General features: G+C 51.6%; 1 protein-coding gene across 1 annotated transcript in view; it reads right to left on the reverse strand.

The window, feature by feature from the left end:
- ARHGEF18 (Rho/Rac guanine nucleotide exchange factor 18) overlaps positions 1–14876 on the reverse strand; it is a 115649-nt gene that overhangs the window by 11773 nt on the left and 89000 nt on the right. The window contains 5 exon segments of the mRNA XM_073017041.1: positions 1657–1748; positions 2962–3140; positions 5181–5257; positions 8030–8278; positions 11030–11147. Of these exon segments, the coding sequence (XP_072873142.1) occupies positions 1657–1748; positions 2962–3140; positions 5181–5257; positions 8030–8278; positions 11030–11147 (715 nt within the window).

Consider the following 14876-nt stretch of genomic DNA (forward strand, 5'->3'; position numbering starts at 1 on the left):
CAGGCCTGTTTATTAGTCTAGGACCAACTTAGAGCCTTAGAAAACTGGGTTTTCCTTCCTCCCTTTCTTTCTTTCCTTCTTTTTTGGAGAAGGAGTCTTGCTCTGTTGCCCAGGCTGGAGTGCAGTAGCACGATCTTGGCTCACTGCAACCTCCACCTCCCGGATTCAAGTGATTCTCCTGCCTCAGCCTCCCGAGTAGCTGGGACTACAGGCATGCGCCACCATGCCTGGCTAATTTTTTGTATTTTTAGTAGAAATGGGGTTCGCCATCTTGACTAGGCTGGTCTCAAATGCCTGACCTCAGGTGATCCACCCGCTTCGGCTTCCCAAAGTGCTGGGATTACAGGCATGAGCCACTGCACCCAGCCTAATGTTTAAATTTTTTGTAAAGACAGGGTTTCGCCATGCCGTCCAGTCTGGTCTCAAACTCCTGGCTTCCAGTGATCCATTTTCTTCAGCCTCACAAAATGCTGGGATTACAGGTATGAGCCAACATAGCAGGCCACTTACTATTTTAGTATTATCCAATTTAAAAATGAATAATACAGAGCCGGGCACACTGGCTCATGCCTGTAATCCCAGCACTTTGGGAGGCCGAGGCGGGCAGATCACGAGGTCAAGAGATCAAGACCACCCTGGCCAACATGGTGAAACCCTAAAAACTCTAAAATTCTCTACTAAAAACACAAAAATTAGCGGGGCATGGTGGCGTGCGCCTGTAGTCCCAGTTACTTGGGAAGCTGAGGCAGGAGAATCCCTTGGACCCGAGAGGCGGAGCTTGCAGTGAGCTGAGATCGTGACACTGCACTGCAGCCTGGTGACAGAGCAAGACTCCACCTCAAAAAAAAAGAAAAAAAAAGTACAGACAGTGAAAGGGAAGAAGGGAGCTTGCTATAGGCTACAGGGTACCAGGAACTATTCTTGACAACGTGCTCACTGAACGCAGATGAACCTTGACAACATCACACCCAGCGAGAGAAGTCAGACCCAAAAGGTCGCACAGTGTGTGACTCCATTTATGTGGCATATCCAGGACAGGCCAATCCACAGGGACAGGAAGTAGATTCCTGTTGCCAGGGTTGGGGCACGGGGTGGGGAGTGACTGTTAAGGAGGAAGGGGCTTCTTTCTGGGGTGGTGGAATGTTCTAAAGTTAACGTGATTTTGGCTGCATAATTGGAAATGCACTAAAATGCCGCTGAACCCAACGCTTGGGGGGGTGAGTGGCGTGGTGTGTGAATTACATCTCAATAACGTAATTAAACAAACAGGGAGGAGGAAGCTCTGGAAGGAGGCTGTGGGGGCCCTGTGCTCTTCCTTCGTAGGGGACTGGGATGCCCTGTTGAGCTCCTGGCTGCACGAGGACAGGGTGGTGGCAGCGTTTTGTGGCTGCGTGGTCGGCTCTGGAAGGGGCTTAGGGCTCCTGAGCTCTCCTCCCTCCCTCTCCTACATACCCCCGCAGGGCTAAGTGACCTCTGGAGATCGCTATGTCATGGCACAGCCCAGTTCTAATGCTTCACAGAGCTGCAGGACATGGCACGACCCACAGGAAAACGCCGGGTCACTTGGGGGGCAGTCTGCCCTCTGTGGCCAACTCTGATGGGGGGCCCAGGGCTCACCACACACGGGGTGTGCCCAAAACGCCGTCTCCCCCTCACCTTGAAAGTCCCGGAGTCTTGTGGCGCGGGCCTCGACCACCTTCCTTTCCTCTTCGGGCAGGCTGAAGGGTCCCTGCTCCTCATCAGGACAGCTGCAGGGAGAGGAGTCAGGTGGGTAACTGTGCCTCCCAGGCAGGCCGCGCTCCCGCACAGACACTGGTTCTCTACAGAACCAGCCGCCACGACCATCTCTGACTGTGGGAGTGATTTAGCTTGTTCATGGTGCAGGAGGACGAGGAGGAGAAGAGAGAGAGCCACTGACACTCGTCCGGCCCCAAAGCGCCAGGGCATAACCAGGAAGAGACTTTACGTGCCTGTCTGTGACTTGGAGGAGGAGTCCAGGGGACGGCAGGCTTGCAAGGGATCTGCCAGGTGCAGATGGGTGGCTGCAAGCCCCACAGAGCTACAGCGACTGTGGATGGGGGAGTCTGAACCAGGCTAAGGCACCAGGAAGCCTCCAGGAATCAATAGAGGGAGTGGCCGGCCACGGTGGCTCATGCCTGTAATCCCAACACTTTAGGAGGCCAAGGCAGGAGGATGGCTTGAGGCCAGGAGTTCGAGACCAGCCACAGTGGCAACACAGTGAGGCCCCATCTCTACAAAAATCAAAAATCTAGCTGGGTGTGGTGGTGTGTGCCTGTAGTTCCAGCTACTTGGGAGGCTGAGGGGGAGGATGGCTTGAGTCCAGGAGTTTGGGATGCAGGAAGCTATGACTGTGCCAGTGCACTCCAGCCTGGGTGACCGAGCAAGAGCCCGACTCTAAAAAGCAAAACAAAACAAAACAAAATAGGCTGGGTGCAGTGGCTCACGCCTATAATCCCAGCTACTCGGGAGGCTGAGGCAGGAGAATCGCTTGAACCTGGGAGGCGGAGGCTGCAGTGAGCCGAGATTGCGCGACTGCACTCCAGCCTGGGGGACAGAGCGAGACTCTCAAAAAAAAAAAAAAAAAAAAAGAAGAGGGGAAGCCAGCTGGTCCCGGGCCCTGAGGGGTGCTCAGCCCAAGGAGGAAGGACAAGATACCATGTCCTGCTCCAACAACTCTGGCCCTAGAATGCAAATAGCCCGCCATGTCAGGTGCAGTGGCCCACGAATGCAGAAAGGCCCAGGTTACAGCTGCCTTTCCAGGCCCGTTAGCCTCAACATCCAACAGGCTGAGTCATCAGAAGGAGCTGGCACAGCATCATGGGTCCCAAGGTGGGATGAGCGAATTCAAGGTCACAGCCGATGGCCAACCATCAAAGCCAAAGATGGACCAGTCAGCGGAAGGAATACAGGGAGTGGGGAGACCCTCCAGGCCCTCCTCACCTCTCCACGGCCCTTCGGATGTGGGCCATCCAGGCGTTCCTGTCCTCTTTGGAGCTCGTGTAGATTTCATACATCTCTGGCCCTTGCAAGGAAGCGCTGATCAGAAACATCGCTTTCTCCTCGTTGGCCACTTCCCTCACGATGAGCTTTTGTAACGAGATGACGGGTGGCTTTGAGTCCTGCATGGGTAAAGGGCATTGGGGAGGTCACCCTTTACCCCACCGCACCCAAACAGCAGTGAGGTCAAGGGCCTGGTAAGGGGAACGAAGAGTGGGGGTCACGCTCCTCGTTTCTTTTCAAACAATTCAAAGCAGAAATATTTTGCCATCTGGGGGAAAAAAGACGCTATTGCAATGAAATCCTAGAATCCTTTTTTTTTTTTTTTTTTTTTTTTAACTATCTTGGAGGCCAGGTCTTGCTCTGTAACCCAGGCTGGAGTGCAGTGGTGCAATCATTGCTCCCTGCAGCCTTGACCTCCTGGGCTCAAGTGATCCTCCCACCTCAGCCTCCTGAGTAGCTGGGATTATAGGCATGTGCCGCCAGGCCCAGCTAATTTTTGTATTTTTTGTAGAGATGGGATCTCACTATGTTGCCCAGGCTGGCCTTGAACTCCTAAGCTCCTCCTACCTTGGCCTTCCAAAGTGCTGAGATTACAGGAGTGAGCCATCTTGCCCCTTAGTATCCCGATAATGTGTCAATTTCATCAGCTTAAAAATTTTTTTTTAAAAATAGCAATGCACATACACACTACAAAGCTCAAAAGATACAACAGTGTGTAGTATAAAACAACAAATAAGCCTCTGTCTTGTGCCTCAGGCCACCCAGTCTGTCACGCATCCTTCAAGAGACAGTGCTTCCACAGACCCGCAAAATGCACATTTTAACTGGTTAGAGTGGGCTACACTGTGTTCTCCACAAATTCATATGAGGTCCTGACCCCCAGTACCTCAGAATGTGGCTGTCTTTGGAGATGAGGCCTTTATAGAGGAGATTAAGGTCTGGGTGCGGTGGCTCACTCCTGTAATCCCAGCACTTTGGGAGGCTGAGGCGGGTGGATCACTTAAGGTCAGGAGTTCGAGACCAGCCTGGCCAACATGGTGAAACCCCGTCTCTACCAAAAATACAAAAAGCAGCCGGGCGTGGTGGCAGGCGCCTGTAATCCCAGCTACTCAGGAGGCTGAGGCAGGAGAATCACTGGAACTCGGGAGGTGAAGGTTGTAATGAGTCAAGATTGTGCCACTGCACTCCAGCCTGGGTGACAGAGTGAGACTCTCTCAAAAAAAAAAAAAAAAAAAAAAGGCAATATGAGGTCATATGGGTGGGCCCAAATCCAATCTGACTGGCATCCTTCTAACAAGAGGAGATTAGCACAGAGACACACACAGAGGGATGGCCACGCGAGGACACAGAGAACAGACGAGCAGATGGCTGTCTACAAGCCAAGGGGTCTCAGAAGAAACCAACCCTGCCGACACCTTGATCTTGGACTTTCAGCCTGCAGAAACGTGAGACGATAAATTTATGTGGTCTAAACCACCAGTCCGTGGTACTTTGTTTACAGCAGCCTCAGCAAACAAATACACTGGTTAACAACACACCAGCAGCTGGGCGTGGTGGCTCACGTCTGTAATCCCATCACTTTGGGAGGCCAAGGTGGGCGGATCACTTGAGGTTAGGAGTTGGAGACCAGCCTGGCCCACATGGTGAAACCCCATCTCTACTAAAAATACAAAAAATTAGCCAGGCGTGGTGGCGGGCGCCTGTAGTCCCACCTACGTGGGCCTGGGAAACTCACAGGGGCACCTTTCACGGTCAGTTTCAGCCAACCTCTCAACAAGGTCCCAGCAAGCAGGGCCCTTTGTCTGTTTTTTTGTTTGTTTTTTTGTTTTGAGATAGAGTCTCACTCTGTTGCCCAGGCGGGAGAGCAGTGACACAATCTTGCTGGAGTGCAGTGGCACAATCTCAGCTCACTGCAACCTTCGCCTCCTGGGTTCAGGTGATTATCCTGCCTCAGCCTCCTGTGTAGCTGGGACTACAGACATGGGCCACCATGTCTGGCTAATTGTTGTATTTTTAGGAGAGGTGAGGTTTCACCATGTTGGCCAGGCTGGACTTGAGCTCCTTCAAGTGATCCGCCCACCTCGGCCTCCCAAAGTGCTGGGATTATAGGCGTGAGCCACTGCACCCGGCCGACCCGGGTGAAGAGACAGGATACATACCACAGAAGCAAAGACGTATTTCTGATCTTTTTCTTGTAGCAGCAAAAGTACGTCGGTCAGCAGGACGGCCAGGACATCTGGGAAAATAGCATGGAAGGAGGCATCTTAAAAGTCCCATGGCCAGCAGGTCTTGCTGGGCACCCCCGTGGATGCCACCTCCCAGAAAGGTGTAAGCAGCGTGATGCTCCTGCCTGGGCCTAGAAGTTTCCTTTCTGCCTTGCCTGCATGCGCCCCCCAACACCTTTCCAGGTCTCAACCTTCAGCACCAACGAGCAGCTGGAGCCTCCTCTAAGTCCCTTCCGTGTCCAGAGCTCCAACCAGGGCTCCTGCCCATGTCAGGCCACTGGGCTCCACAGTTCTCTTTGCTGTAACAACATCTGCTGGATCTGACTTTTGAGAGTCTGATATGGTTTGGCCGCATCCCCATCCACATCTCATCTTGAATTCCCACGTGCTATAAGAGGGACCCAGGGGGAGGTAACTGAATCATGGGGGCAGATCTTTTCCATGCTGTTCTCGTGATAGTGAATGAGTCTCACAAGATCTGACAGTTTTATAAGGGGGAGTTTCCCTGCACAAGCTCCCTCTCTCTTTGCCTGCTGCCATCCATGTAAGACGTGACTTGCTCCTCCTGCCTTCTGCCATGATTGTGAGGCCTTCCCCACCAGGTGGAACTGTAAGTCTATTAAACCTCTTTCTTTGGTAAGTTGCTCAGTCTCGGGTATGTCTTTATTAGCAGTGTGAACACAGACTAATACAGCATCTCTCCCTCTGACTTCTCAGATGTGAATGGAGCTCTCTGTTCTCCCTGCTCCTGGGTCACCAGGACCCGAGCCACTGCAGCGATGCAGGCCAGGGGTGGTCTCAGTCCCCTCATGCCCCTCAGTCCCCCTTGCTGCTTTGTCCCTGTATGAACGTCTCATGCTGTAAGGCTTGTTGCACATAGATGCAAATCAAGAGCTGCGTTCAAGGGCAACACCACTTTTGGGGAGCTGCTTCTAACACCCCTGCCTAAGTCAGATACGCTTTCGCTAATTCTCTTGTATTGCAGTCTGCTGGCTTCCTTAAAGCATTTGCTGGACTTATAACTAGTTTTTCTGTTTGTTTGCTTGTTTCTCTCTTTCAGCCCGAGGGACTGATGCCCTAAAAGGCTGGGCACCAGGTCTTCCCAGTGGGGTGTATTCCTACCATCCAACTTGGCACCTGGCAGGCAGAAGGCGCTAAACCTGTCTGCCAAATACATGCCTACTCAAATGGTGAGTGGGCAAATGCTGTCATTTGGCCACTTCAATGACTCCCTCAAGATCCTTAAAGATGCTGATGCAAATAGATAGCTTGGGATGTTTCTAGAGGCTCCAAAAATGAAAAGGAAACCCAGGGATGAATCCTCAGTACTCTGTGGTCTGAACTGCAACATGGGTCTCGAAAGCAGGGCTCGGAGCACAGCCTGGGCAGCAAGTGGGATGCCTGGGGACACTGACCAGCAGTCCTGGGGGTATTCTCTATCCATATGGGGGCCTCTCAGTGGCTGGGCCCACGGCAGGCTGGCCCATGACTGCCCAGATGGGCAGCTGAGCGGGTTTGGAATTCTGGACCCAAACCTGGGGTGTCACGATGTGTCACCAATGCCCTGGGTTTCCACTTGGAAGTCAACGACTCAGCATGGCCTCCTTGTTTGTACTGCATCCTTTCAAAGACCAGAGGAGGAGGATGGTGATACATCCACCTCTTTTATGCTACACCCCAGCTGCCTTGCTCATCCTGACTCAGTTCATAACCTCCCTTCAGCCATGAAGTAGCCAGACTTCAGTGGTTCTGTGTCAGCTGACACCCAGCAAACCAAGATGGTGCCCACCGATATAAGAGGGCACCCACTGATCCGAGATGATGCCACCACTCTTCAGACCATGCCACCAGTCTGAGGTGGCACCCACCAATCAAAGATGGTGCCATCACTCCCAAGACCACGTCACTGATCTGAGATGGCACCCACCAATCAAAATGGTGCCCACTGATCCAAGAGGGAGCCCACTGATCAAGATGATGCCACCATTCCAAGATGGTGCCCATTGATCCAAGATGGTATTCACTGATCCAGGATGATGTCATTACTTCCAAGACTATGCCATCAATCCAAGATGGCACCCCCCAAGATAGCACCCACTGATCCAAGATGGTGCTATCATTCCCAAGACCGTGCCACCAATCCAAGATGGCACCCCCCAAGATGGCACCCACTGATCCAAGATGGTGCTATCATTCCCAAGACCGTGCCACCAATCCAAGATGGCACCCACCAACCCAAACGGTGCCTACTGATTCAAGAGGGCACCCACCAAGATGGTGCCACTGATCCAAGATGGTACTACCATTCCCAAGACTGTACGACCAATCCAAGATGGCACCTACCACTCTAAGAGGGTGCCCACAACTCCCAAGATAGTGCCACTGATCCAAGATGGCACCCACCAATCCAATATGGTGCCACCACTCCAAGATGGTGCTGCTAATCCAATATGGCACCCACCAATCCAAGATGATGTCTACTGATCCAACATGGCACCCACAACTCCCAAGATGGTGCTACCAACCCAAGACAGCACCCACCAACCAATTTAGTGCCACCAATCCAACATGGCACCCACCAATAAAAAATGGCAACCAACACTCCAAAACGGTACCCACTGATAACAGGATAGTGCCACCAATCAAGAGAGTACCCACCACTTTGAGACGGTGACCACCTCTCCAAGATGGTACCCACTGATACAAGATGGTGCCACTAATCTAAGACAGTGCCCACTGATCCAAGATGGCACCCACTAGAGGTGCCAGGGGCAGGCCTTTACCTTTCAAGCGCCCTGATGTGGTCTTCCAGCAGAGCATGCCCTCCAGGTGAAGCTGCCGCTGAAGCATGTCTTCCTTGCGGAAGGTGAGCCCGTTCTTGAGTTTGCCGGAGGACTTCAGGTCCATCTTCCCTGCGATCTCCCTGAGGCGCTGGCCCTTCTCAAACTCGCTGACCTTGGCGTCCACTTGTGAAATGATATCTTTAATGAGGTTCAGGGCCTGGGTCAGGTCTTCGTAGTCCTCAGTGCCAGCTGCCACACATAGCAGAGTTAGCGTCTTTGTTTTCCACTTTAACGCAACAGAAGTGGGCACACTCACTATGTATGGGCGTGTGGGATCTATGAGGTGTGTGGACACACTCACTATGGGTGTGTGGGATCTATGAGGTGTGTGGACACACTATGGGTGTGTGGGATCTATGAGGTGTGTGGACACAGTATGGGTGTGTGAGATCTATGAGGTATGTGGACACACTATGTATGTGTGTGTGGGATCTATGAGGTGTGTGGACACACTATGTATGGGTGTGTGGGATCTATGAGGCATGTGGACACAGTATGGGTGTGTGGGATCTATGAGGTGTGTGGACTCACTATGTATGAGCGTGTGGAATCTAGGAGGTGTGTTCTCCAAGGCCACCACTCAGAAGACCCTCAAGATCACTTCCCAACTGTAATCTCCCGAGATGCAAATACTTCTCCAAAATAAATGCAACACCTCAGAGTTTAGTTTTCTGGTTTTGGCGGAGGGAAGGGGGATGAAGTCTGGCTCTGTCATCCAGGCTAGAGTACAATCTCAGCTCACTGCAACCTGTCTCCCAGGTTCAAGCGATTCTCCTGCCTCAGTCTGCCGAGTAGTTGGGATTACAGGCACCCGTCACCATGCCCAACTACTTTTTTTGGTATTTTTAGTAGAGACAGGGTTTCACTGTGTTGGCCAGGCTGGTCTCAAACTCGTGACCTCAAGTGATCTGCCTGCCTCAGCCTCCCAAAGTGCTGGGATTACAGGCATGAGATACCATGCCTGGCTCAGAGTTTAGTTTTTATCCAGGTATAGCTTCTATCAAATGCGGAAGCTAAGGTGCAATTCAAGTGGCAAAACTGCCACGACTAGCTCTGCCATCTACTGCTTGGTAAACACACTCTCCTCTGTCCCAATCCCTTCATAAAAGACTCCCAGCTGGGCATGGTGGCTCACACCTGTAATCCCAGCACTCTGGGAGGCTGAGGGGGGCGGATCACCGGTGGTCGGGAGTTCAAGACCAGCCTGACCAACATGGAGAAACCTCGTCTCTACTAAAAATACAAAAATTTGCCAGGAGTGGTGGCGCATGCCTATAATCCCAGCTACTCGGGAGGCTGAGGCAGGAGAACCACTTGAACCCGGGAGGTGGAGGTTGTGGTGAGCTGAGATTGTGCCACTGCACTCTAGCCTGGGCAATAAGAGTGAAACTCCGTCTTAAAATAAATAAATAAATAAATAAATAAACAAATAAATAAATTTAAAAAATGAAAAGACTCCCTCCACCTCCTGTTGTGACTGGGATCTGGCTCCTCCCACTCCAAGGATGTAGCTTTTATAGCGGGAAAACTTGTTCATCCTCTCACGGCCTGAATTCACTGGTGAAGCGAGAGCTATGGTCAGCATGGCCCTGGCTCCCACAATTCCTGGCTGGACTGCCTGCCCTTCTCTGCCTCCCTGGCTCCAGGCACATTCCTTGCTCAGCCCTGGGCATGTGACACAGAGGCCATGTCTAGGTCTATCTGAACCACCAGGGCACCATCTCCATCCATTCATCCTTTCCACAGACACTGACACTGAGGGCCTGCACGGGACCAGCCTGTGCTAGGGGCTGGGGGAAACAGTTGGCAAATAAAACCTAGCTCCTTCTTTCATGGTGTTGACCACCCCATCTTTCTTGCATCAAAAACCCCAGGCCAGGCCAGGCTGGGTGTGGTGCGGTGGCTCACACCTGTAATCCCAGCACTTTGGGAGGCCAAGGTGGGCGGATCATTTGAGGTCAGAAGTTCAAGACCAGCCTGACAAACACGGTGAATACCCATCTCTACTACAAATACCAAAATTAGCTAGATGTGGTGGCGGGCGCCTGTAACCCCAGCTACTCAGGAGGCTGAGGCAGGAGAATCGCTTGAACCTGGGAAGTGGAGATGGCAGTGAGCCGAGATGGTGCCACTGCACTCCAGCCTGGGGGACAGAGTGAGACTCTGTCTCAAAACAAAACAAAACCCAGGCCAGACGTGATGGCTCATGTCTGTAATCCCAGCACTTTGGAGAGACCGAGGCGGGAGGACCACTTGAACCCAGGAGTTCCGGAACAGCCCGGGCAACACAGCGAGACCCCGTCTCTAAAAAAAAAAAAAAATTTGTTTTTTAATTAACTGGGTGTAGTGCCATGTACCTGTAGTCCCAGGTGCTTGGGAGGCTGAGGTAGGAGGATCACTTGAGTCCTGGAGTTGGAGGCTACAATGAACTATGATTTCACCACTACACTCCAGCCTGGGCAACAGAGTGAGACTTTGTCTCTTTAAAAAAAGAAAAAAAAGGCCAGGCGCGGTGGCTCAAGCCTGTAATCCCAGCACTTTGGGAGGCCAAGACAGGCGGATCATGAAGTCAGGAAATCGAGACCATCCTGGCTAACATGGTAAAACCCCATCTCTACTAAAAAATACAAAAAACTAGCCGGGCGCGGTGGCGGGCGCCTGTAGTCCCAGCTACTCAGGAGGCTGAGGCAGGAGAATGGCGTAAACCTGGGAGGTGGAGCTTGCAGTGAGCTGAGATCTGGCCACTGTACTCCAGCCTGGGCGACAGAGTGAGACTCCGTCTCAAAAAATAAAAAAAGAAAAAAAAAGGAACCCCAGCACCCAGCAAAGTGGATTCCCAAGGGAATTTATCCAGTCCGCTGCTAAATAGGGAGTGGGTGCACAGTGAGAGCCCCATGCTGCAGCAGCACAGGCAGGCGGGGCAGTGGGGAGAAGGCCTACCTTCCGTGTTCTGGATGATGCGCTCCACCAGCACTGGGTATTTGGTTATGCGCTGTGTAACCAGGAGAATGCACTCCTGCACACCAAGCCGGCGCACGATGGAGAAGTTGCCGATTTTCTAGGAAACAGACAGCAAGATCCCACATTAACATCTCCGAAACGGACAGCAAGGGCCCGCATTAATATCTTGGAAATGGACAGCCAGATCCCGAATTAACATCTCGGAAATGGACAGCAAGATCCCGCATTAACATCTCAGAAACGGACAGCCAGAGCCCGCATTAACATCTCGGAAACGGAGAGCCAGATCCCGCATTAACGTCTCGGAAATGGAGAGCCAGATCCCGCATTAACGTCTCGGAAACGGACAGCCAGAGCCCGCGTTAACGTCTCGGAAACGGAAAGCCAGATCTCGCATTAACATCTCGGAAACGGAAAGCCAGATCCCGCATTAATGTCTTGGAAACGGAAAGCCAGATCCCGCATTAATGTCTTGGAAACGGAAAGCCAGATCCCACGTTAATGTCTCGGAAACGGAAAGCCAGATCCCACGTTAACGTCTCGGAAACGGACAGCAAGATCCCGCATTAACATCTCAGAAACGGACAGCAAGGGCCCCGCATTAACATCTTGGAAATGGAAAGCCAGATCCCGCATTAACATCTCGGAAATGGACAGCCGCATCCCGCATTAACATCTCGGAAACGGACAGCCAGATCCCGCTTTAACATCTCGAAAACGGAAAGCCAGATCCCGCTTTAACATCTTGGAAATGGACAGCCGCATCCCGCATTAACATCTCGGAAACAGCCAGCCAGATCCCGCATTAACATCTCGGAAACGGACAGCCAGATCCCGCTTTAACATCTCGAAAACGGAAAGCCAGATCCCGCTTTAACATCTCAGAAACGAACAGCAAGGGCCCCTTATTAACATCTCGGAAATGGAAAGCCAGATCCCGCATTAACATCTTGGAAACGGAAAGCCGGATCCCACATTAACATCTCGGAAACAGACAGCCAGATCCCGCATTAACATCTCGGAAATGCAAAGCCAGATCCCGCATTAACATCTTGGAAACGGAAAGCCAGATCCCGCATTAACGTCTCGGAAACGGAAAGCCAGATCCCGCATTAACGTCTCGGAAACGGAAAGCCAGATCCCGCATTAACGTCTCGGAAACGGAAAGCCAGATCCCGCATTAACGTCTCGGAAACGGAAAGCCAGATCCCGCATTAACGTCTCGGAAACGGAAAGCCAGAACCCCCATTAATGTCTCGGAAACGGAAAGCCAGATCCCGCATTAATGTCTTGGAAACGGAAAGCCAGATTCCGCTTTAACGTCTCGGAAACGGAAAGCCAGATCCCGCATTAATGTCTTGGAAACGGAAAGCCAGATCCCACGTTAACATCTCGGAAATGGACAGCCAGATCCCACGTTAACGTCTCGGAAATGGACAGCCAGATCCCGCATTAACATCTCGGAAACGGACAGCAAGATCCCGCATTAACATCTCGGAAACGGACAGCAAGATCCCGCATTAACATCTCAGAAACGGACAGCAAGGGCCCCGCATTAACATCTCGGAAACGGAAAGCCAGATCCCGCATTAACATCTTGGAAACGGACAGCCAGATCCCGCATTAACATCTCGGAAATGGAAAGCCAGATCCCGCATTAACATCTCGGAAATGGACAGCCAGATCCCACATTAACATCTCAGAAACGGAAAGCCAGATCCCGCATTAACATCTCGGAAACGGAAAGCCAGATCCCGCATTAACATCTTGGAAATGGACAGCCGCATCCCGCATTAACATCTCGGAAACGGACAGCCAGATCCCGCATTAACATCTCGGAAACGGACAGCCAGATCCCGCATTAACATCTCAGAAACGGACAGCCAGATCCCGCATTAACATCTCGGAAACGGAAAGCCAGATCCCGCATTAACATCTTGGAAATGGACAGCCGCATCCCGCATTAACATCTCGGAAATGGACAGCCAGATCCCGCATTAACATCTCAGAAACGGACAGCCAGATCCCGCATTAACATCTCGGAAACGGAAAGCCAGATCCCGCATTAACATCTCGGAAACGGAAAGCCAGATCCCGCATTAACATCTCGGAAACGGAAAGCCAGATCCCGCATTAACATCTTGGAAACAGACAGCCGCATCCCGCATTAACATCTCGGAAACGGACAGCCAGATCCCGCATTAACATCTCGGAAACGGACAGCCAGATCCCGCTTTAACATCTTGAAAACGGAAAGCCAGATCCCGCTTTAACATCTCAGAAACGGACAGCAAGGGCCCCTTATTAACATCTCGGAAATGGAAAGCCAGATCCTGCATTAACATCTTGGAAACAGAAAGCCGGATCCCACATTAACATCTCGGAAACAGACAGCCAGATCCCGCATTAACATCTCGGAAACGGAAAGCCGGATCCCTCATTAACATCTCGGAAATGGACAGCCAGATCCTGCATTAACATCTCGAAAACGGAAAACAAGAGCCCGCATTAACATCTCGGAAACAGACAGCCAGATCCCGCATTAACATCTCGGAAACAGAAAGCCAGATCCCTCATTAACATCTCGGAAATGGACAGCCAGATCCTGCATTAACATCTCGGAAACGGAAAGCAAGAGCCCACATTAACATCTCGGAAATGGACAGCCAGATCCCGCATTAACATCTCGGAAATGCAAAGCCAGATCCCGCATTAACATCTCGGAAATGGACAGCCAGATCCCGCATTAACGTCTCGGAAACGGAAAGTCAGATCCCGCATTAACATCTCGGAAACGGAAAGCCAGATCCCGCATTAACATCTCGGAAAAGGAAAGCCAGATCCCGCATTAACATCTCGGAAACGGAAAGCCAGACCCCGCATTAATGTCTTGGAAACGGAAAGCCAGATCCCGCATTAATGTCTTGGAAACAGAAAGCCAGATCCCGCATTAACATCTTGGAAATGGACAGCAAGGGCCCGCATTGACATCTCGGAAATGGAAAGCCAGATCCCGCATTAACGTCTCGGAAACGGAAAGCCAGATCCCGCATTAACGTCTCAGAAACGGACAGCAAGATCCCGCATTAACATCTCGGAAACGGACAGCCGGATCCCACATTAACATCTCGGAAATGGACAGTAAGGGCCCGCATTAACATCTCGGAAATGGAAAGCCAGATCCCGCATTAACAGCTTGGAAACGAACAGCAAGAGCCCACATTAACATCGCAGAAATGGAAAGCCAGATCCCGCATTAACATCTCGGAAATGGAAAGCCAGATCCCGCATTAACATCTCGGCTCCTGCCCAATTAGTCAACAATCGGCTGCCAAGGCTGGGGGCTCCTTTCTTTCTCAGCTCACCAGGACCTTTCCTTTGCCACTTTGGAGGAGACAGACACCAGATATCTGAAAGCAGGGATCACCTGCTGTACACACAAAGGCCACCAAAGGCCAGATGTGGTGGTTCGTGCCTGTAATCCCACACTTTCGGAGGCCAAGGCAGGAGGAATTCTTGAGACCAGGAGTTTGAGACCAGCCTGGGCAACACAGCAAGACCTCATCTCTACAAAAAATTAAAATATTAGGTGGGCATGGGGGCACACTCCTGTAGTCCCAACTCCTCATGAAGCAGAGACAGGAGGCTTTGCTTGAGCCCAGGAGTTTGAGGCTGCAGTGAGCCATTGCACTCCAGCCTGGGCGACAGAGCAAGACCTGACTCTCAAAAAATAAAAGAAATGAGAACCAGCCAGGGGGTGGATATGGAAATCATCTGTCAAGCTGTCCACAAACACGATGTACAAATGAACACACACCGCCTAACC

The sequence above is a fragment of the Chlorocebus sabaeus genome, chromosome 6 (genome assembly GCF_047675955.1).
Source record: "Chlorocebus sabaeus isolate Y175 chromosome 6, mChlSab1.0.hap1, whole genome shotgun sequence".
Classification (NCBI taxonomy): Eukaryota; Metazoa; Chordata; class Mammalia; order Primates; family Cercopithecidae; genus Chlorocebus; species Chlorocebus sabaeus.